At 46.2% G+C, this 24,499-nt stretch overlaps 1 protein-coding gene across 1 annotated transcript; it reads right to left on the bottom strand.

Moving 5' to 3' along the window:
• Positions 1–511: 511 nt before the first annotated feature.
• FGF3 (fibroblast growth factor 3) lies at positions 512–12,220 on the bottom strand. The gene is made up of 3 exons (XM_056851772.1): positions 11,944–12,220; positions 6,705–6,808; positions 512–901 (listed from the first exon to the last, which is right to left on the bottom strand). The coding sequence occupies exons 1-3, from the start codon at positions 12,218–12,220 to the stop codon at positions 569–571; spliced, it is 714 nt and encodes a 237-aa protein (XP_056707750.1). The 3' UTR covers positions 512–568.
• Positions 12,221–24,499: the final 12,279 nt, after the last annotated feature.

Below are 24,499 nucleotides of genomic sequence, written 5' to 3'. Positions count from 1 at the left end.
AGCTGGTTATAATTTAGAGGGTTTAAAAAGATTATGAATTGGTGTCCTGAGAGGTGATATATTAAAATGTCACTGATCGAAGGAGGTGAGGAAAACACTCAAAGAAAAAAATGTTTCAAATTATTACATCAATCTAATGAAGTGTGAACATGCTTCAATTTATTAATTCATAACCAATGGGTTATCATTATAAAACATCTATTAGCATGTATGACTGGTCAGATACCCTTCTGATCAGATATCTATTAGCATGTATGACTGGTCAGATACCCTTCGATACTGATCGAAGAAGATCAGGAAAATACTCAAAGAAAAAATGTTTCAAATTATTACATCAATCTAATGAAGTGTGAACATGCTTCAATTTATTAATTCATAACCAATGGGTTATCATTATAAAGCATCTATTAGCATGTTTGACTGGTCAGATACCGTATATATATAAAAAAAATAGTATGGCCTTAATTTTTGAGACCATATTGGTCACACAACTGTATTTGTTAGTAGCATGTTGAACACTGATTTTGGTCTTCCTTCTCCATCCTAGCTACCCCACCTACAAAACATCCTAGTGTCCTCTTCTTCTTCTCTGGTTCTTATTTGAAGTCTTTAATAGACTATCTCGGTACTTAGTGTTTGTAAGGAATAGTCGGACCATATCATGGTCTTTGTTATCCAACACCCTAGGCAAAAAGAGAGAAGATTTCTGGGTCCTGCGGGTTTTAAAACTTCTCCTGGGTCGGCCTTTTCCATTGATGGAGACGTACCAGAGTCTCTCAGCGCTGGCTTTGCGTTTGCCGCTCGCTCCATTGGGCACAGTCCGGTACAGGCGTGAGGCATAAGTATTGTAGCCCAGCTCATGGATCCTTTCCACAAATTCACACTCAGCATTGTATGTCTCCTGTAAAGTAATAACGGCAACCATCAGCTCCAATGATCGAAGAGGAAAAATCAGCAGCTGTTAGACAGGAAGCCAGTGGCACAAACCAACTGAAACATACAAAAGGAGGCACCAATTGGGGTCCACCATGCATTAAAAACTCCATATGCTTTTCTAATGTGCATGGACACCTCTTAGAAAATAGGCAGTTCAAATGTGCAAACTCTCCATGTAGTGAGTTTTCTCTCACTTAAAAAAAATATATTAAAGGTGGCTAACACTGAGTCTAAGGTTGCCAGGTCTCTCTTCACCATCGGTGGGAGGTTTTGGGGGAGGAGCCTGAGGAGGGCGGAGTTTGGGGAGGGGAGGGACTTCAATGCCATAGAGTCCAATGGCCAAAGCGGCCATTTTCTCCAGGTGAACTGATATCTGTCGGCTGGAGATCAGTTGTAAAACCAGGAGATCTCCAACTAGTACCTGGAGGTTGGCAACCCTAACTGGACCAAACTAGATGATACTGCATCCTCAACCCCACCATGTTTCAGAGACTTGCCTTTAGCTTTTAAAGGTGCTGCAGGGGGATGAAGGACACCTGTCTCACCCACCCTGGCCATTTTCAAGAGCCAAAATGGCCGTTGAGCTCTAAAATGGTGGCACATCACCACGGCGGATTTAGGGATGCAGTATCTTCTAATCTGGCCCATTGTTATCTAACATTGTGGTGTCCTATCACAGCAGCCAGCTTGTACAATACCTAATATCTTACATTACCAAAGGCTGGAAGAGAATGGCAGAGACCAAAGTCTACTCATGTCTGCTGACACACCATTTTAAAATCAGCACTGCAAACACACGACCATGAAAGCTAGAAAGTTTTTACTGTGAACTAATGGAGGCGTAGGTTCCCAGAATTGTAAATCTTGTGACAAGAATGAATTGTGTCTCTAGAAGGATAGCTTTTAAAATGTCAAATATCAGTCACATTTGATAAACATAATTATACTAGATCAGAAACTGTGTTAAAAATCCATCCTAAGCAGGTCTTCTCAGAATCCTACTCAAGTCTATTTAACAGGGCTTACTCCCAGGACAGTGTTCTTAGGAGTGAACTGTAGGTCTGCCGCAGAAAAATAAATAGTAGTCTTATGGCACCTTAACTATTACCAAGGTTTTCTTTTTTATTCTAGCAAAACCTAAAGGAAGTTTTTAAAAAAACCAAATTCTCCACCATATCACTGCCAGTAATTCATACACCTCCACATTGACTTCATAATGGCATGTTGTGATAGCATGGCTAGATATTGGGTGTAGTTCAGAGATTAGTAGGGTTGCCAGGTCCCTCTTCACCACTGGCGGGAGGTTTTGGGGGTGGAGCCTGAGAAGGGCAGGGTTTGAGGAGGGGAGGGACTTCAATGCCATTGAGTCCAATTGCCAAAGCGGCCATTATCTCCAGGTAAACTGATCTCTATTGGCTGGAGATCAGTTGTAATAGCAGAAGATCTTCTGCTAGGAGTTTGGCAACCCTAGAGATTAGTTATACTTCAATCACATTGAAATCCCATTAAATTCATTATCTGTAGAGAGAGACAGTTAAATGCTTAAAGTCCACTGATTTCTGTGGGATATAGGTGCAACTGACTACCTCTGGAGCGTGCCCAGTTCTTCCATAGATGTATTTTTTAAACCTTTTAAATAAGTTCTCCACATATTTTGATCCTCATGTTTGCAGTTCGGACTTCCTGACAAATAGAACCATGACTGCCACTTAGGGTTGCTAGCTCCGGGTTGGGAAATACCTGGAGATTTTGGGGGGTGGAGCCTGAGGGGGGCATGTTTTGGGGAGGGGAGGGACTTCAATGCCATAGAGTCCAATTGCCAAAGCAACCATTTTCTCCAGGTGAACTAATCTTTATCAGCTGGAGATCAGTTGTAATAGCAGGAGATCTCAAGCCACCACCTGGAGGTTGGCAACCCTACTGCCACTACCCTGGCATGTGAAAAAAGGCTGTAGGCATATGAGGTGTGGATGCAGCATAGTTGGGATTTTCTGGAAAATTATAGATGCATGGGATATTGAACTTTCAATGTGTCCAGAATTTTTAAAATAGAAGTACTTAGAAACAGTGCAGTAATGTACAGAGAAATGCTGTTCATGATATCGACAGAAGCGAGATAGTTTTGCATGGATGCTGGAAGACTCAAATTATTACTCAGTAAACAAGAATAGCTGTTAAAAGAGTGGGGCACAATGAAAAGGGTAAAACTGACTGCGCTACAAAGTGCTAAGTGTATTCCATATAGGTTGGATAACCATAGTATGTTATTTGGAATCAGAATTGATGTATTGTAGTCTAGGCACGTGGAATAGATTGTCCAAAGGTTTTTTTAAAAAAATTGTTTTCAGCTAAAAAAAATTATTAAAGCATGTTTTAACATGCATTGTGTTAAAACTTTTTTAAAAAATTGTAGGACGTTCTCATTTAGCCCAGCAGAGGGAGTAAATGGGCCCTTTCTACACCCTCACAGAGGACTGCACAAGGGCTGGGCCCCAGCGGGGCCCTAATCTCCTCTCTGTTTAGCATAACGGTGAATCCAGGTTGGCAAATCTCAGAGCTTTAAAGGATAAAGTTACACAGCAAAGCATCCATGAAGAAATTTTAATGAGGCACTTGTGTGCAAACAAACTGAAGTGAAATACATATGCACAGCCTCATCTTAAAGCAGCCCTTCTGATCTCAGTTAAATGAAGTGGGATGAGAGGAGTATTGGGGCTGGAAGGAAACAGCGAGGATTCTGGAGGGAGAATTTGTTGGGGTTTTGCAAGTTACGTTGGACTTTGAATTGTGTTTTTAATTTTGCTGATTGTTGTGAACCACCTGGGTCGTTACTTTTCCCTATTAAAAAAAATTCGGTATAGAAATACACAAATGAGAGAGCCAGAAATATTCCTCCCTGATCTAGAGTAGTAGAACTAGGCAATTATATCAAAGCAGCAATCCTTACTCTTTGAATTTCCTGAATTGTGCAGGGGGTTGGACTAGATGACCTTTGTGGTCCCTTCCAACTCTATGATTCTATGAAGAAGCCAATAGAAAATAATCAGACCAACGCATAAATAGCAGTGATGATTCACTGCTTCAATACACAATTCTCATGGCTAATTCTCATTCCACTGCCAATTCAGGCCTGCATAGGTATCATGTGCTAGGTTTCCACGAACAGAGAGCAAGGAGGTATGTTCTAATATATACCCTTAAAACCAGGAGAATGGACTAGAGCAGATACTATTTCTGCACTGCCTCATAGCTATGAGGGAGTATAATTTTTTTTCCAAATAAAATTATACTGGAGATCAATAAGGTAAAAAGGAACTTGTTTTAAGAGAATTTTAAAATTCAAGATCTGTTACCCTCTGCTGAAGACAGGCAAACTGTCTTTGCGCAAGTAAAAATATGACCTTAAAACATGAATCACTTCTCCTGTAATGTAATAAAGACATATTGGCAAGGGTACAATGCATAGAAACCCCTCCCTTCATTTCCTGTTTTCCAGCAACAAATCAGAATGATTGGAGAAGGTCCCTTAAAAAGAAGCTGGTGTGGAGGCGGGGCCTAGCATCATGGGCCACCTACAGCCTGGCAATTGTTTTGTCCCTGTCTGCTTTGCCTGGGCTTAGTTCCAAAGGAGACCCAATTATCTGGTCTCCCCACAAAACCCCAGAAAGGTGAACCCAACAAGTAGGTTTATATTCCTCAATTGTGTCAGCCATGTGTCCAAAACAAGAAAGTTACGATATGCTAAGAAATGTAATTGCAGAAAACGCTGATATCAATAAATGTAGGCTATTATAAACCATTATAAACATTATACCTAGAAAGCTAAGACACATTGTATCCATACTCTTCACATCTATGCAGCAGAGTGGCCAACTACAATTCCTTACATGTAAGAGAAATACAGATATACCCATGCGGTATATTCACCCATCTCTATATAAGTGGAGGACTGTGTTTGGTCTAGGGTTGCCAGGTCCCTCTTCACCACTGGCAGGAGGTTTTTGGGGCGGAGCCTGAGGAGGGCGGGTTTGGGGAGGGGAGGGACTTCAATGCCATGGAGTCCAATGACCAAAGCGGCCATTTTCTCCAGGTGAATTGATCTCTATCAGCTGGAGATCAGTTGTAATAGCAGGAGATCTCCAGCTAGTACTTGGAGGTTGGCAGCCCTAGTTTGGTCCCAAACTGTGCAGGCCTGATCTGTCTTCAAATTACTATCTGGGGGACGTGTGCAGGAAAGGGCAGATGGCCTTGTAAAGAACCTGAGTTGACTACGTTAGTAGCTCCAGCATTTTAATGAGAATTCTCAGTTGCTTAAAGATTGTATTTAGTTTATTAATTGCTGTCCAATTACCGCTTAAATAAACAATTTAATATATTTAAATTAATTGGCATATTACTAACATTTCAGTGGTTGAGCTAATGAAGAACAGAGATACCTTACCATTTAATCTATGGCAACTTTTACTTCTTCTTACGTGGAACAGCAATTTAAAACATTATCTTTTTAATTCTTTAGTAAAATAACACATCAGAACAAATATAGCCTCATATTGGAAAAATATGCCTTGTCATCTAAAACATAACCCTCATCAACGAGTTATCTTATGCCTTCCACTAGAGTGCTGGAATCTAGAAGCAGAGAAGACTGTCATCTACAGAAGATTCTGCCCACAATAAATCTGTTGCCAGAACCCTTAACTCCAATCCTAGGCGGAGAGATGGGATATTCTAAGTCACAAAACATCTCACAGCCCATCTTAACCCATGCCTGATCAGACACTACGTTGGAACTCTTGATGAAAGGGTGAAATCAAAATAGCTGGGATGTACAAATGGATGAAAGCAGCCACCCATGTGTTGGCTCAGGGGATTTACTGAGAAGCAGATGCAGGGGACATTCTCTTCTACCTGCTGCTATAGATAAAAGGTTTCTCTCTCACTTTATCCCCAGTTTAGCTCTTTCTCCTCAAGCATTTTAAGACATGTTCAAATAAGACATGTTATGAAATAGTGAAAGGTATAGTAAAATATCTGCTCAAGTGCTGAGTAATGGGCAGAAGCAGTGCATGGGATGGAGTCTTATATCAAACTTACCCATAAAGCCAGATCAAAGTGCAGAAGCATAATTGCAAAGAGTTGGAGAAGCTTTGTTTAATTTACACCTTCTTCCGGACTATTAGCAGCTGCTACACCTCTGGCATTAGCTCCCAACTGAAATGACTTTACACATGCTGATGGCCCCATTCATTACCTTGTGCAAATGGGACTCCCATTGACATCCCTGGGAGACTTTTTTCTCCTTGTGAAAAGCTTTTTAATCATACTGTCAACAGTAGACTTCCTTAGCTCTTGACACTCACTCACCTGAATGAATTACTTATCGTCTCTGCATCTATCTCTACATGTTTAAATGCACATGCCAAAAAGGTTGGTCAGTATCATCTCCCTCCCTCCCTCTCTGATATGCAATTTGGATTATTTGGGGGTGGCAGAAGGGCTACATGCTCCAAAGGAAAACAAGCATGCCTCCCACTTACCATTATGCTCCATCTATAGACCTCTGAGTCTTGGCTGCTTAATCCCTCCCCCAAATTAAACCCAAGGGCATATTTTTGTTCTCTCTCCATGTTTGTGCATGGCCACCAGCATTGGGGGTCCTCAGATTACAATGGCGTTTAAATCCCCATTGAAAATGATTGGCACTCGAGTGGAGGATGCTTCAACTTCCTTGCCATAGTTAAAATGCTTCTGTCTTAAAGGGCACTTACTGAAGCATAAAGTCGGCCTCTTTTGTTCATGGCCAGGTATCTGCCGGAGAAACAGCCTTTGATAGCAACAATTCCAACATCCACTGCAGTTATCTCTAGAATGCCTAAAACAGAAAGGTAAAGGTTTATTTTTACATAAGAAAAGATCCATGCACCTCACCATTGTCTTCTTCCTTATGATTACATTTTCCACATCTTGAGCCTACACGTTGGAAGTAAGCTCACTCAATTTCAATTGGACAGTTTCCATGAATTTGCCCCAGTTCTGTGGCTGCAGTATTTCCCCAGAAGCTCGGGTACACACACAAATTGCATACATCAAACACCCCCTGCCAGAAATTTTGTTAGTCTTTAAGGTGCTACTGGACTCCTACTCTTTTCTACTGCTAGTGACAGACTAACAGTTCAGCCCTTGTGATCTACTCCCAGCACTGATCTACCCACCATGATCTACTCCCAGCATTGATATGGTCAGGGAAGCCAAAAAGCTTCATACAAGCACTGGATCCACTTGGAGCTTTGGATAACAACCAATTTGTTTAAGATTGACATGCCGATGTGCAAAATGATCCCTCTTCCTTTCATCTCCCCAATCGGTTTATCAAGTTGACCATTTAGGTTCCCATGTAATAAACAAGGAAATGAGGTCAAGCACAGCTCGCTCAAGGCTAGCCGCTGAGTTCAGAACTAAGCAAAAATTTCACACCCAGGTCTCCTAGGACTTGCTGGTTAGGGTCTCTGTTTTCAGGTTGTTGATATGAAAAAGTCTAAATGTGACTTCCGAAACGATCTACATGTGACTTCCATCTGAAAACATAACACCAAAGGGCTAGTATTTATTCAACTCATAATCAAATTCTGATCCTCAGAAAAGACAACACAAGAAAATAAGATTATGGGAGCTCTTTGAAGCAAACCTCTTTAACTAGTAAATCCCCAGCTGTTTGATTGAGATTGAACTGCTTGGAGAAAGAAAGATCTGACATTGAACTAGAGGCTCACCTAATCCTATATGTCTATAAAAAGTTTAAATCCCCTTTAATGCCTTTCTTAGGGGCACAAGGGTGCTTGACTTATTGAAACAAACCACAAAGCTGCCCATTTCCAAACAATGCTCTTGCTGAGGTCTCCAGAGGGCAAAATGGAGCAAGCCAAGTGGTCTCGTCTCAGAGCCCTGTATGGGACCCATGAAAGGAAGGCTGTCATTTTAAAAGTCAGCCTAGCCCTTGGGAGAGAACAATATGGCTGTCTGAGCCACATTCAAAGAGAGGAAATGTTTCAGTCATCATCATCAACCATCTCCTCACCCAGACTAGGGCAACAAGAAAGGCAAGGATGTGGGAAAGGCTCTTTCACACACGACAGAGCAACAAACCTGGGCTTGCCAACAAGTATGCCCTGAAGGGAGATCCACAGGCAATCCCACATTTCCAATAAGTATAGCCAATACATTCATGCATTGTTCTTTAACTTTTTTTAAAAAAGCTTTCCTACTGTATTTAAACACAAAACAATCATAAGAAAATCACGTCAATTAAAATCACACCACGAGATGTACCGTTTCAAACATTTTGTTTGGTGCATTCCCATTTTATCATTTTTAGGCATGCCCCCCCATGTAGATATTTACCTAAAAATTGTGAAGATGGCTAATGTCCAAGATAATGAAACATCTACGAGATGCTGAAGGAATTAATGATATATGTGCATATTTGTGATCCAAGCTTCAGATTTTGAAATAAGCACCTTGATTTCTCATGAATAATAATTTTGGTATCTTTGATTATATGTTTAGTATCTCGCAAGGAAATGTTTTTGCTTAAACTGTTTGTAGATTAAGATCTACCCTTAGAGAAGGCCATACCTTCTCATTCAGAGTAAGCCTAAAAAGTAGGAAATGTATGGTGAAGTCACTTTGAAACTGACATGGCTCATTCACACATGCATGTCTATCACTTAGCATGCCATTGTACAATGATATGACTTGACAGTTCTCAACTGAATGTGTGAACTGCTGCCATTGTTCTTTTTTTAAAAAAGCAATATGAAAGCTCTATCTGCTGTGTTTGATCAGTGACAACTCTTCCGTACATGCAAGTCATCACAGGCTTTTACACTTGCATTTGTGAATTCACAAAAAGTTAGCAGAGAAATCAAAACATCACGTCGAAGCTCTTCCTCGCCACTTTCTTTGCTAGTCACAACAAATGGCATCATGCCTGATTCAGTAGGCCTGTGTGTAGATAGGTAGTTAGACTTATACACTAATTCCATTATGGAAGTTAAGATAATATACAGAATGTTCCCAGGTCTCCCATGCAGGCACTGACTAAGTCTAGCTTTGTTGAGTTTGCTTCCAGACCACACTCAAGGCCTACAGGAAGAGGAGTAGTAGTTGGTTTTTATATGCCGACTTTCTCTACCTTTTGACAGACACAGCGGCTACCCTTATGTCTTGAAGTAAAAGGATTAGACTGGGTGATTCTCTTTAAATGACTTTTCTCTTTCCTAAGGAGACTCAAATGTGATATAAAAGAGGTTATAAGATTCATGTGATATAAAAGAGAAGTTATAAGATTCATGGAAAACATGATTGGCTGGACTAGAAGAATGCTTTAATTCATTGAGTATCTATTCTGCTTAGATCTATCCCATTGTTTGTTCACCTCAGAAAGATTGTTTGTTCACCTCAGAAATTGCTTGTCCACCTCAGAAAGATTGTTTCCTCTACATCTTTAGGAACCTTCATAAGCTGAATATAAGAGCTGATGTAAGTATGTAGCTTGGTTGATCTCATCACTTGTGACACCATACAGCCAAAGCTAAGCTCTTTTAAGTCCTATTGGTTTCAGTGAGATGTGGAAGTGCTTAACTTTTGCTTAGTCATTTCCTTGGGGACTTCTCAACTGATCATTTGCAGTTTACCACATGAACAGTTTCTGTTCAATCACAATTATGGGTGATTGAAAGCTCTATGATGGATGCATGCCATCCCTGGATAACCACAATCATCAAGCAATAAGTGTAAATACTTGAACTCACACCAACCTCTGCTCCCCTTTGTATGGGGGAATCATATTTCACACTGTATTGTATATAGCCCGTCTTTCTCTGGTACGCAACACTATTATGCTGCTTACAAGCTCGGTTTGCTTCCCATGTTTGTTGTTATTTTCTGAGTCAATTTGAAAAGAGACAGGAGTCATTTCCTCTGCCCTAAATACTCTCAAATCCCCAAACAAGGTTAACAGAGGGAGAAGAGAGAGTAGAAAACCAAATAAACAGACCAAAGTGCTAAAGTCACCCTGAAATTCTATTTACAAAACCCCGATGGTTCCAGTGGTATCTCTCTCTCTCTCACACACACACACATATCCAGCATGGTGTGAAGACACACACACACACACACACACACACACACACACACACATATCAAGCATGGTGTGAAGAGAGATCCTCCCAGGCCAGTGAATCCTGGGAAGTGAAAGCCCTGGCACACCTTAATCAAGTCAGACAGGTCAAGAGACAGTCACCACATTATCCTCCTCCTCCTTTGTAAAGTCAGGAGGTGATTTGTCCGCTCAGTGATGCTCCAAGCACAGGGATGCGTTCCTAGACGAATGAGAGCACACCGAGCAGCCCTGAAGCTGAGTCCCGGAAAGAGTGCGAACAGGACAGAACAGCCAGGCACACCAAGGGGGTGTCCTTTGGGCTCTGCCCTCCCCTTCTTTTGGGGAGAGGCAAACCTGAAAAGACTCTTTGCTTTGCCTCCTTGGCAGCTGGCTCCTTTGTCCCCCTTGGCATTCTATCAAAAGCAGTGGGCAGTCACTCATACCTACCTCCACTGAGTATCATCTGGAGATGAAAGAGAACAAGATCCCATTGATTCGGGACACTGCAGGCTGCCCTCCCCCACCTCTGGCTTTCTTTCCCATCATATCCTCCATTTGTATGTTTCATGGGGAAAGGGGAAAAGGGGAGTGACCTGGGACTATTCAAAAGCAGCCAGCAGCATGATCCTGTGCAGGTTTACTCAGGAATAAGTTCCACTCTACTCAACGAGGCTTACTCCCAGGTAAATATGCAGAGGACTGCACTGTAATATTCAGGCAACATGGTCATGATCCTGACACTCCATGCCCTGACTGTGCTGCATTCAGTTAACCTGGGCAAGACTGCAACCTTAGTAAGTCGGAAGGATGTTGTCAATCAGTTGAAAGTGGCACAGTGCTCAACAAAAACTACATTGCTTTGTGGGTTACAATTTCCTTAGGACTTACTGCCCAACCTTGGGGGTAAGAAGAAACATACCTGATCCTAAAGCAGAGAAGGCCCAGAGTCTGTACCTGCCAGCCCTCTACCTGTCAGTTGTCCTAGCCACTCATTTAGCTGTGATTGTCAATTGGCCCAGGAAAGGCACTTTGGGCATGGTCAAAGACATTCTTCTTCAGCATTGTTTTGCTCCTCTTTGGTCCAGCCCTTAGTCATGCAAGGTCTCTATCTCCCCTGAGCCCTTGGATAAGGGCTGTCAATCATTGTTTAGGACTGCATTGGTTCCACTGCTGATTTCGTGTTTTTTGCAGTGTATTTAATAGGAATGACAGCATTGGTATTCGCTCTGTGTTTTGTTTAAAGGATAGATAGAACAATTTCCCTGTCTCATATTGAGAGGTCACTATGTTTCCAGGGCTGGAACAGCCATGTTTATTCATTAATTCACTCATTTCATTCTCAGCTCCCACCCACCACGATATTATTTGTTACTTCAGGTGTTCAAGAGTTTTGGAACCAAACCCTAAAGTCCCCAGTCTAAAGTCTGGATTGGTGAGGAGAAAGCACAGTTTCACCAAATAAAGGAAACAGGCTGGTCAGGGCTAAGGCGAAAAGAGCATCTAATAAGGAGGGCTGCAGCTCTGGGATGTTTCCAAGTGAGCCATGCGCTCAGAGAGGCATCTGGTGGCCCTGGTCAGTTTCACCCCTGGAGGAGTGAAACTGACCATCTTCGCTTGATCTCTTGGGCAGGTTTCTAAGGAGGGACTGCAAACCGCCCGGAGAGAGAAAGGCGACACATGTCCAGTTAAAGACGTCGCCGCTTAAGGCAGCCCCGCGAAGAAAGAAAAGGCTCGTTCGGAATGTAGCCCCCCTGAAATCAATGGGGCTGACTTCCATGTCAAGGTGTGTGTGTGGGGGAGAGATGGGGGTCTCCCAAAGGAGGCGAAGGCGACGCGGCGGTACTCACTGAAGACGCTGTTCTTCTCCAAGGTGCCGTTGACCCGCCCGTTGGCGTGGATCTGGAGGTGATACTTGGTGGCGCAGTAGAGCTTCCTGCGGCGGGGCGCTCCGCCGAGGTGCTCGTAAACCCCGCCGCGCCCGCCGGCATCCCTGCGCCAGCGCGGGTCGCACGCCTCTCCTCCCTTGGCGCAGGCCGGACCCCCGGGGGGCTCCCCGGCAGCAGCCAGGCCGGGGGAGCCGGGGGCCTGCAGGAGAGCCAGCAGGACGAGCCAGAGCGTCACCATCGTGGCATGGTGGCCCCGCCGGCGCTCAGCTGGCCGCCGGTGGCGCAGTGGGGCGCATCAGGGAGCGCTGGGCTGCAGCAGCCCGCAGCCAAGGATGCGCCGGCTGCGGCCGGCAGGCATGGCCAAGCGGGCGGCGCTGGACGGCGGGGACGAACCTTGCGCCGATCGGCCGGAGATCTAGGGAAATGAACCGGCGTCGAGGAAGGCAGGAGGGGAGGCCCGGCTGCTGGCGTTAGGCGGAGCTGCTGGGCTCGGGGCGGTCGACGGGTCTCGGACAGGCAGACTGCACGCGTGACCTAGAGGGAGAGAGCGAGAGGGAGACGGGGGGGGAGGGAGGGGGGAGAGAAAAGGGGGGCGCAAGGAGGCACGGCGAGGCAGCCGGGGAGACAGCGGGTGGGGGGACCTCGACGATCGCCAGAGCATGGGATGGGGGGGGGGGGCGGAGAGCTTCGTGCAACGACCGATCGATCTGGAAACCGACTGATACAGAGGCGAGGAGGAAAAGGGATCAGTTTCGTGAGATCTCCCAAGAGGACAGCCTGGCTAAAATTGGACGGGGCCGTGAGCGCACAAGGTGGCCTTTTGCGGACGACCGCATCTCCCTCTCTCCATCTCCATCTCTCTCTCTCTCATACATACGCACATAAACACACACACCGCTATCAGAAACAACCTGAGCTGATCGTGTCTTCGATCCTGGACGCCTCCCAAACAAACAAAACTCCAACCCCAAAACACGTCCAGGCCCGAGCGACTGCCTTTTGCGCCTGGAAATCCGCCCTGGAGAAGAAAACTCGTCCCTGGGCTCTCAGCCTCGCTGCTTTCCGATCTCGGCTCCCGGTGCGTGACAGCTGGGACGACCGATGTCCGAGAGGCTGTTCCAAACGCACCTTGAAAACGCACCCACACCCAGAAAGAAAGGGGACCGTTTGAGCCCTCGGCTTTGCCCGCCGATGCTGTAAGAAAACACTTTAGAATTAAATCAAAAGAGTTTCCGTCTAGACATTAGGAAGAACTTTCTAACAGTTAGAGCGGGTTCTTCCCGAAGGCTTCTTCGGGAGGTGTTGGGGTCTCCTTCCCTGGAGGTTTTTAAGCAGAGGCTAGATGGCCATCTGTCAGCAATGCTGATTCTATGACCTTAGGCAGATCATGAGAGGGAGGGCATCTTGGCCATCTTCTGGGCATAGAGTAGGGGTCACTGGGGGTGTGGGGGGGAGGTAGTTGTGAAATTCCTGCATTGTGCAGGGGGTTGGACTAGATGACCCTGGTGGTCCCTTCCAACTCTATGATGGGCACTTTCACACAGCCCAAATAATACACTTTAAATCCACTTTCAATGCACTTTGAAGGTGGATTTTACTGTGTGAACTGGTAAAATCCACTTGCAAACGATCGTTAAGGTGCACTTAGTGGATTGAAAGTGCATTATTTGGGCTGTGTGAAAGTGCCAATGATTCTATGATCACGATATCCATCCGTTTGCCAAAGTTTCGCCAACTCGTGGAGGGGTTTTTATTACGCAGGGGAACGTTGCAAAGCCAGAACAGTGAGGTTTTAATTCATTCTTTCCAACCGAACACAAGTTAAGATCAGGGCTTGTTGCTCTCTGGCCAGTTACACCAGGCGGAGCGCTGGGTTCAGGCTTCGAGGGTTTCTCATGGCTTTTTGCCGTGGTGCTTTGCTTTGTTTTAAAGCCACCTCGTAAAATCTTCCGCCCAGAAGGAAAGTCATCAGTTCAAGCCGCTAAACGCTTTCAATTCACTACCTGCAAAACGACGAATAATAATACCCGTTGCGGGGATGGGAAGACCTCGGGCGTTAGTATTAATGGCATGCGCTCAAGAGCCGACCTCTACATGCCCGGGAACTTAAGGCTCCTGTGAAATCCCGCGGAACTCGGCGGGACTTACTCCCGAGTAAACGGCCTTGAAAGTAACTTCGGGCTACAGTTCCCCAGAGGATTTTTGCCTAAAAACAAGCTCATGTTTAGGAAATATGAAAACCAACTGGAAATATAGGGAGGGGCCGTGGCTCAGTAGTAGAGCCTCTGCTTGGCCTGCAGAAGGTCCCAGGTTCAATCCCCGGAATCTCCAGTTAAAGGGACCAGGCAAGTAGGTAATGGGAAAGACCTCTGCCTGAGACCCTGGAGAGCCGCTGCCGGTCTGAGTAGACAATACTGACTTGGATGGACCAAGGGTCTGATTCAGTAGAAGGCAGCTTCGTGTGTTCATGTGAAATTCAAAATAGTGAAAGAGATTGGGGGAGGGGTTGGATTCCTCAACGGAAACGACAGGGAAATGTCTATTTCCTAAACCGTTTGCCTCCCGTGAAGTCGGATCCTATTATGCACCCTTACTCGAAAGCAAGTAAACGCGAAGTCTAGTGGGATTTGCGGCCACCGATCCTATTGCAACCTTAGATGAACTGGCCCCCTAAATCTAAAAGGCACCCCCCCCCCCGTTATTGGATCGTCTGGATCATGGAACGACCACCACCCCAGGCCCCCTTCCCTGGGAATCCTGCCTCCTTCTTGCCCTCACTGGCGAGGATCCCGCCTCACTCGCAGAACATGATCAGATAGAAAGGGAAAATATGTGCGCAATCCAGTTTATCACTGTTTTGTTTCTTAAATTCTCATTAGGGAATCGTTTACACACAGAAACGTCTGTCTGAAACCGATCGGTGTCCCACTGATTGTGAACAGGACAGGGAAGAGAAGTGGTGAGATCCTTAGGGCTTAATTTGGGTGGATCCTGCGCAAAATTAATTAAAAGGGAGGGGGGAAATACCCTGGGTTTCCCCTTTTAAATTAATTTTGCGCAGGATACACCCAAATTAAGCCCTAAGGATCTCACCACTTCCCTGTCCTGTTCACAATCAATGGGACACCGGTCGGTTTTTGTTGCTGTTTGGTAAAGAAAACAGGCGATAGGACTGACAGCAAAATGGTACCATTCGGATACTCTGCACGGGGTCTTATTGTTGAGATTTTGAGGATTTGGATGGGGGAAAAATGTGCGGCTAACGAGTGGCAAATCCCAGGTAAAAACCTCCCATACATAAAGGGCCTTCGAAAGGGTGGCGCTCCATAGGGGAAGTCCCACCCCCACTCTCGCATGGCAGTGTATGAATCACGTCCGACCCGACGAAGATAATCGGTCCGGGCTGTCAGTGAGATCTACCACGTTCCTTCTCCGCCTTGCAGGATTTCTCTCCCCCGGGCATCCCACAAAGCCATCCCGAAACGTAAACTACAAGCCTCGTGGGAGGAAGGCTTAACACGTTAATGACTCGGGCTCCGATTGCTTCCATCTTGCCGGCGGTGCGGTGCCGCGTTCTCATCACTAGAGCCGCCGCCGCCCCCTCCCCATCTTCCGCCTTGGGCCTCGACCAGAGGCAGGCTTCCCCCCCCGTAGACCCCCCACTCCTCTCTCTCTCAGGCTTCCTGGCAAACGGAAACGACTCTGACCTCCAGGGATGATGAGAGGGAGGGCATCTTGGCCATCTTCTGGGCATGGAGTAGGGGTCACTGGGGGATGCGGGGTGGTGGTGCTGGTTGTGAATTCCCTGCGTTGTGCGGGGGGTTGGACTAGATGACCCTGGTGGTCCCTTCCAACAGTATGATTCTATGAAATCTCCAAGGGCTCTCGGCTAGCTGCCTGGGCTCGCCGGTGAATCGCCAGGGGCCGGAAGGCGCTCCTGCCCTCTCCAGACAGGCCTCCCCCCCCCCCGACGCTGGAAGCCCACTCCCCTGTGCTGGGAGCTGTCTGGAGACCATTGCTGCAAAGCGAGCCGGGCCCCTTTGATGTGGGCGCATCCGAAGCGAGGGTGGGACGTCAGATGTGGTCAGGCCGGCCTCGCTGGGAATATTGTTAATTATGGCCCAAAGCTCCCGGTGGCCCCAAAGTATTAATCAGACAGACCATTGAGTCTGTTCCTTAATGTGGAGGAGGATGAGGAGGCTGGGGTTAGGATGGCAGTGGACACCTGAAGCTGCCTTATACTGAATCAGACCCTTGGTCCATCCAAGTCAGTATTGTCTACTCAGACCAGCAGCGGCTCTCCAGGGTCTCAGGCAGAGGTCTATTCACATCACCTACTTGCCTAGTCCCTTTAACTGGAGATGCCGGGGATTGAACCTGGGACCTTCTGCATGCCAAGCAGAGGCTCGACCACTGAGCCACAGCCCCTCCCCCATTCGAAGTGGGACCTGCTCGCAGGACACGCAGGGACTCGGGAGTTAGACCTCTTCCAGTGGGGAAGTAAGGCAGAGCATGGCCAGAGCTGCCCCCACAGGATTGAAAATTAGCAGATCTGGTTTCTGGATCCTGAACACCTGTACCTGGAAGTATGCTCCCCTTGAGTTCAGGGGCAATTATTCCCAAGGAGAACCTGCAGAAAGTAACTGGGAAGGAGGGGAAGGGCCGTGGCTTGGTGGTAGAGCATCTGCTTGGCATGTAGAAGGTCCCAGGTGCAATCCCCGGCAGCTCGACTTAAAGGGACTAGGCAAGTAGGTGAAGACCTACTTGAGCTGAGCCTCAGCTCAAACCCAATCCCTTTTTGACTATATAGTACTCTTCCTACACACTTGACACTGAGAGACACTGTCCTTCAGACTCAGTGTTACTCCTCTGAAGATGCCTGCCACAGCTGTTGGTGAAACATCAGGAAAGAAAAAACCAAGACCACGGCCACACAGCCCAGATAGCCTACAAGAACCAATGAACTCTGACTGTGAAAGCCTTCAACAATATTTTGCAGCTTCATGTGTTCAAGGGTGGTGGCACCTTAAAGAATGGCAGGTTCCTAATGGCCGTTATTGCCCTAGAGGAGCTTGCCCAGACAAGTTCCAAGCCTCCCCCATCCACTAGTTTCCATTGTTCTCCTCCCCTCCAGCCCCTTAAGGGAGGCTAGGCGGGGAGGGTGTGGCCAGCCCAGGGTTATCCCCTGAGCTTCTGCGGCAGGACTGGGTTGCCCAGAACCTAAGGCCTCTATACTGGGCTTCTTGATAGGTATCTTGAGGGTGACAGTCAGAGGCTACAAACCCCCCAGGTCCCAGAATGCAATCTTGATGAGAAGGGACAAGGAAGTCCCTCGGAGAAGAGCAGGTCTGGGATCGTCTTTAGAACATCACCGGAAGGATGCTTAAAGTGCAGTCCTTATTTCACAACAGTCCTTATTTCACCAGAGAGCCAGTCCCTGTTTAGGAACAGTGGGTCAATGACTTGGGATCGGCTACAAGCATAAAAGCAACAGTTGAAAAAGACATGCACAAGGGATTCAATTTCACCATTCCTGCAGGGGCAAACTCTGTCCGCAAATGGGATTTTATTGAATCTTCCATATAGCAAGGCAGAGGGTAGTGCATTTAGCCTGGTAAGCATATACGCTCTGCGCTGTTGTGGTGCAGTTAGACACATAAAGTATAGTGCTATATGCTGTCTGTTTGGCCAAGGCTCCAAACTCAAGGGGGAACATCTACTTACTTGCATGGCTTCTAAGTTCCTGCATTTCTGTGTCTAAAAGCCTACCTCTGATCACATCAAACACTAACTTTTCTGTGAGGCAATACAGGGAATCTAAAGAAATCCCTATTGATCTAATTTCCCCCCTCAATATGTCTTATCCACATGGACAGAGCGGTTCCTCGGTGGAACAGGCTTCCTCGGGAGGTGGTGAGCTCTCCTTCCCTAGAGGTTATTAAGAAGAGGTTAGATGGCCATCTGTCAGCAATGCTGATTCTGTGACCTTAGGCAGATGATGAGAGGGAGGGAGATCTTGGCCATCTTCTGGTCACTAGGGGTGTTTGGCGGGGGGAGGTAGTTGTGAATTTCCTGCATTGTGCAGGGGGTTGGACTTGGTGACCCTGGTGGTCCCTTCCAACTATATGATTCCATGATTCTATGATTGAGATTCAGTTAGCCTATGAGAGAGAAAACTATTCAGATCAGCCTTGAAATGCCACTGAAGCCACAATTTGATTGTTACCAGCCAAGCTCTAGTGTCCATAAGTCTTGGAGCAAATCAAAGGCAAACCCTCCCATGCGTAAATGGCCTTTGATGGACGGAGGGTCTGATTCCGTATAAGGCAGCTTCGCGTGTTCCTGCGCTTCCCCAACGCGTTTCAGGCAGCTGAGCCTCCCGGTGGGTGATTTACGAGAGGCGCGGGGAAACCCTCCCGAGAGAAGGAAGCGGCAATTTGTAGAGCAATAAATCTCAAGGGGAGGCGGAGCCCCTGGGAGGAAAAAGCGGCCCTCCCCGGCCCAATTAAACACCCGCCACGAATTCAAGCGCGCAGCGTGGGAAAGCAGGTCGGAGGGACGCCGCTGGCCCCCAGAGCTAGCCCGGCAAGCCCTGCGCAGAAATGCCCCCGCCCTGCCGGCCAGATGGCACCCGCTGGAGCTGGGAGGACGTCGGGGAAAGGCCTGATCCGCCCCCCTCCGGCTTCCTTGGGGGGCTGGGGAATGAGGTCCGGCACCCGGAGAGCAATTTAATTTGGTCTCCACAACGTTTCAGACCACACAGCATCACTAGGACTTCTTGGATGCCTACCTAGAGCTACTATCGCTCAGTATCCCTTCTTACTTGTTTTTTAGTATACCTTCTCCAAGGCTGCTGTACTTCTGTCACCTTTCCTCCTTTCTTATCCTCACAACAACCCTGCGAGGTAGGTTAGGCTGAGAGAGAGGGTCTGGCTCAATATCATCTGGCAAGTTTCTGGTTTAGTTTCAATTTCTCTGCTTCAATAGACCTCTTAAACTGGGAATACTGTGTGTAGGGGTGGGTGGGACATAAGAACATAAGAAAAGCCATGCTGGATCAGACCAAGGTCCATTAAGTCCAGCAGTTTGTTCACACAGTGACCAACCAGGTGCCTCTAGGAAGCCCCCAAACAAGACGACTGCAGCAGCACCATCCTGCCTGTGTTCCACAGCACCTGATATATCAGGCATGCTCCTCTGAAACTGGAAAGGTATGCATCATGACCAGTATCTATTTTTACTAGTAGCCATGAACAGCCCTCTCCTCCATGAACATATCCACTCCCCTCTTCAAGCCTTCCAAGGTGGCAGCCTTCACCACATCTGGGGCAGGGAGTTCCACAAGTTAACTGTGCACAATTTAACTAAGGGAGGATGGCCTACATCCCCAGTCATTACAGAACAGCAAAAAGCACTGAACACAAGTAGCTTAATATGCTGAAAGTGATTGTCGCTGTAATCCTAAAGACAGATAATCTTCTAAACCCTGTTTGGTTCAATGAAGGATGAACTCAGTTTAGGATTTTGTCGAAGGCTTTCACGGTCAGAGTTCATTGGTTCTTGTAGGTTATCCGGGCTGTGTAACCGTGGTCTTGGAATTTTCTTTCCTGACGTTTCGCCAGCAACTGTGGCAGGCATCTTCAGAGTAGTAACACTGAAGGACAGTGTCTCTCAGTGTCAAGGGTGTAGGAAGAGTAATATATAGTCAGAAAGGGGTTGGGTTTGAGCTGAGTATTGTCCTGCAAAAGTATTGTCCTGTAAGTATCAAGATAATGTGCTAATGAGGGTATGGTATGTTAATATGGAACCATTGTATCCTGAAGTGATCTGTTAATGTGTGTAATCCAAAACTAATCTGTATGGCTATTGTTGAATGTTGTCTTTGTCTGGAGGTTTTTCAGGGCAGGAAGCCAAGCCTTATTCATTCTTAAACTCTCCTCTTTTCTGTTAAAGTTGTGCTGATGTTTATGAATTTCAATGGCTTCTCTGTGACTTTCTGACTATATATTACTCTTCCTACACCCTTGACACTGAGAGACACTGTCCTTCAGTGTTACTACTCTGAAGATGCCTGCCACAGTTGCTGGCGAAACGTCAGGAAAGAAAATTCCAAGACCACGGTTACACAGCCCGGATAACCTACAAGAACCAATCAGTTTAGGATTGCTCCAGGAATGCAGTACAGAAGCAGGGCTGCTGAGGGCCTCCATAGACACACACACATCCCCGACAAAGATCCCCCTGGGTTCACCTCACCTACCCAGAGCCAGCATGATGTAGTGGTTAAGAGCAGTGGTTTGGAGCAGTTGACTCTGATCTGGAGAACCAGGGTTGATTCCCCACTCCTCCACATGAGCGGTGGAGGCGAATCTGGTGAACTGGGTTTGTTTCCCCACTCCTACACATGAAGCCAGCTGGGTGACCTTGGGCTAATCACAGTTTTCTTAGAGCTCTTTCGGCCTCGCCTACCTCACAGGGTGTCTCTTGTGGGGAAGGGAAGGTGATGTAAGCCGGTTTGAGTCTCCCTTAAGTAATAGAGAAAGTTGGTTTATAAAAAGCAACTCTTCTTCTTCCTCCTCCTCCTCTTCTTCTTCCCCAGCTTCCGGGGCTCCCACTAGCTGCCTCCTCTTGCTGGCCCTGTTGATGAGCTCAGCGGAGGATGGTCCATTGTGAAGAATGAGGCGTTGCCTTCCCGGGGACAGCAGTCCCAGACTCCATCAGACCCCTGCAGCCAAGTCCCTCCCTACAAACACAATCTATGTAAGAAAAAGAGTTGGTTTTTATATGCTGACTTTCTCAACCACTTAAGGAAGAATCAAACTCTTCTTTTTCTTCTTTCACTTGCAGGGTTGTTTGGAGAAAACTAAATGCTACAAGCAGAGGAGTGCAGTGAGAAAAGGCATGGGAGGACTAGCTTCATCTTTATAAAAATATTATATATAAAGCGGTGGGCTCGTACATAATGAAATTCCCCCCCCTCCAAGGAAAACCTGTGCCAGAAAGGCCTACCAGGAATAATGCTGTATGGTGGGAGGATGGGGTAATTTTTTGGGTTGGATGGTGCGATGTGCTTGTCAGGCGAATATCTACTGAGCCAACTTCCCCCACTCTTGTAAGTGTTGAAAGCTGCCCTTGCCCTGCTTTGGTCAAACTGAAACAGAATTAGTGAGCAAGATGGACTTTTCGACCTGGCAATACTGAGGATTTCTAAACTTCTCTGAATGCTTCTGAATGCAGAAGTAATCCCATTCCAATCAGTTACCTTCTCAAGGTTAGTGAATGAGCTATATTCAGATGGGTAGCATGTTAGGGACCCCAGATCTATACACTAATAGCCAAGTTGGCCAAATCTGAGGATACTTAAATCCAGTGATTGGAGCTGTGAACAAGAAAGACGGAGCTTTCTATAAACCTGAAAAAATGTCCCAGAAAAATGTGAAATATAAAAAAATACATTGGGGGAGTTAAAACCCCAATATGATAAAAGGGGTGCATGTAGATTTAAGAAACAGATTCCCTCAGTGGCCATTGCTACGCAACCACAGCATTCCAGGCTTAGTTTCTATGAGCAAAAGGCAGCAGAAGGGGCAGGGTCCTTTCCAGGGCTGTTTTGGCCTTTGAGGAAGGACTCATTGAAGCCAGGCCTGGCTAGGGTTACCAACTCTAGGTTGGGAAAATCGTTGAAAGATTTTGTGGTGGAGTCTGGGGATGGCCGGGTTTGGTGAGGAGAGAGGCCTCAGCCAGATATAATGCCATGGAGTCCACCCTCCAAAGCAGCCATTTTCTCCAGGGGAACAGACCTTTGGAGTTCAGTTGGTTCCATCTGGACATTGGCAAGGGAAGGTGATTAGGCCTGACAGCAACCACTGGGTGACTTGATACCACCTAACTTGCATGACTCAGCTAGGCCTGGCTGCTTGCTACTTTCCAACAGTAGCCACCCTATGAAAGCCAGTGTGGTGCAGCAGTTAGAGCTTCAGAGTAGGATCTGGGAGACCCAGGTTCAAATTCCCATTAAAAAGGAGGAGAGGAGAATAGTGTAAGGTGCTTTGGTCCTCAATGGGGAGAAAGGTAGGGGAGAAAAGTAAGTAAATCATAAATGTAGCTGCAGATAGGCAGATAAAAAGTAGGTTGGTGAATGGCTGAGAAGGAGAGAATGAGGTTTACGTTGCTGGTTAATTTTAGATCACGATGGGTAGCCGTGTTAGTCTGTCACTAGCAGTAGAAAAGAGTAGGAGTCCAGTAGCACCTTAAAGACTAACAAAATTTCTGGCAGGGTACGAGCTTTCGCAAGCCACATGAAAGCTCATACCTTGCCAGAAAATTTGGTTAATGTTAATAATTGATACATTTTAGCATGAGTTTTGTTGTGTTTAGGTTAGCACTGCTGCTGCTATACTCTGTTTTATTAGGTGTTTCCCCCTCTTATTTCTGGATTTTATATCATGTATGCTTTGTTGTGTTTTATGTGGGGTTGATAACCCAGCCAAGCCTGATCTCATCAGAGCTTAGAAACTAAGTAGGGTTGGCCATGGTTAGTATTTGGATGGGAGATGACCAAGGAGGACAGGGATTTCTATGCAGAGGACGGCAATGGCAAACCGCTTCTGCTCATCTCTTGCCTCGAAAAGCCCACGGCCCTGGGGTCACCATGAGTCGGTTGCGACTTGAGGGAGCAGACAGTTATTTTATTATTACACTTCACTGTTTTTCTCTTGGGGTTTTTGTACCATATCTGCAGTATTTGTTTAGAAAGGCAACTTTGAACAAATAAGCAATAAACATGCTTCAAGCGACTTCAATTCTGGTATTCCAGAATTGCAGACTACTTAGTTCCCAGAGTTCCTAGACAATGATGCCCTAGATTTCAGGTGCCTATGGAAACTACATCTCCCATGGTTACCAGGAAGATGCTTGTGGTCCCACTTGTGGTTGTATTATCAAGAATATCACAAATGATGAAGATTATGTTATGTCTTGCTCCCAACATTTTTCAGTTGTGCTGTGAACGCTCCAAGAAGGATGTAGTCCTGAACCCTTCCATTATGTTCCTGGGATTCCTCCCTACTGCGTATTGCCTGCTTTGGTGACTTTGGAACCTTTTGGAGGGATTCTGGAAACCTATAGAAGGACTTCTGAGGACTGAAATGGAACTATTAAGATCACCTGGACTCTGAAGGAGTTGTACTCTGCTGGAAAAAATGATGTAGGGGAATCGACTGGGAATCTGAAGTCTGAAACTTATTCTCCTTATTTGATTCCACCCCAGCATTCAGACAAGGCTTGGTCTGTCCACAACCCTACCATTAATTGAATTCTCCTTCTGCCTTCAGTCTGTGGGGATGGCTACCAAAAGGTCTTTGCAATAAGTCAGTTCATGCTAGCAAAGCCAGGCTTGTAAACTATCCAAAGATAGTTTCCTGAAGGTAACACAGTGATGGAAAGATGAATCTGACCTTTTGGCTGTGCTACAGTACTCAATGTACCACCTTAAATGTTTCTAGGCCAATCTAAGTACTTGGTCATTCTGTTATTTCTGCTCAGAATCGTATCTTGTTCTTCAGGGGAAAAGTTAAAGGAGTTCTTTTCAGGGACTGTTAAGAGTTTGCAAAGAATTCTTAGCAAGCAAAAGGGCAAATTCTAACAACAGATACCTCTTTGATTAATGCCAAGTCTTGGGGTGAATTTAACATTCTTTGTGAATCCTTTCCTCCCCCCCCCCCCACCAAATTGAATTATCTTGTAAGAAAGGGCATTGGGAGCAAAATGCACTGGAAGGCCACTGCTATCGAGTAACAATCTACAGGGAGGGGGTTCTTAACAACAGGACTTGCAAGATGATGACAGAGGCATGAGGGCTGCTACATCCGCATTGTGCAGGTGCACAGGACTATACAGATCTTACAGCTTCCCTTTTGAGCCATGCCTGCATTTGACACTGCTATCCTAGCATCTCTCTGTCTCAGCCACCACCAAGCCTATGGTTGTCAGCACTGCTTTGGCAAATGTGGGAGATATTGAAGGCAGTGCCTGGGGAAGGTGGAGCTTGAGGAGGATGTGAGATCACTTCCAAGTGATGAATTAGGAATTTCCCCTAATCTCTATAGCAAAGACCACAGAGACATAGGGAAGTTCCTAGAGTGTCATTAAGGAGGCCATTTTTCTCCTGCTCCAGTTTCTTGAGGATGTGGGATTGGGGCCAAGGACAGGGATTTACATGCTGTGGGTGGGGAAATGGTATGAGTCATCAGATTCTTCCGCTGAAAACCTAAGAATACTTTTCTGGGAGCATGCCTTATTCAATAAAATGGGACTTCTGTTCCTTCATATCTGCACACTATCTCACAGCTGCTGCCGCTAAGAAGCCAGCCTTATTTCACCCATTTGTAGTCCTTTCTCAGATCCCACCATTGCCATTCTAAGTCAGATTCCATACTGTCTTACCTAGGACTATATCCTTTTCATCACTTTTTTGTTTTCATCTGTTGTTACTGTGAGCCTTTTCATTTCGTCCATT

This window comes from Euleptes europaea, chromosome 6 (assembly GCF_029931775.1).
Source record: "Euleptes europaea isolate rEulEur1 chromosome 6, rEulEur1.hap1, whole genome shotgun sequence".
NCBI classification, from domain to species: Eukaryota; Metazoa; Chordata; class Lepidosauria; order Squamata; family Sphaerodactylidae; genus Euleptes; species Euleptes europaea.
This window is presented reverse-complemented; position numbering and strand designations above follow the sequence as displayed.

Excerpts from the sequence above, each read along its gene's own strand:
- FGF3 (XM_056851772.1), bottom strand. The coding sequence starts at position 12,220 with ATGGTGACGCTCTGGCTCGTCCTGCTGGCTCTCCTGCAGGCCCCCGGC. Across the intron at positions 6,809-11,943 it reads GGAGAAGAACAGCGTCTTCA|GCATTCTAGAGATAACTGCA; the intron begins GTGAGTACCGCC and ends TTTCTGTTTTAG. Across the intron at positions 902-6,704 it reads GAGGCCGACTTTATGCTTCA|GAGACATACAATGCTGAGTG; the intron begins GTAAGTGCCCTT and ends ATTACTTTACAG.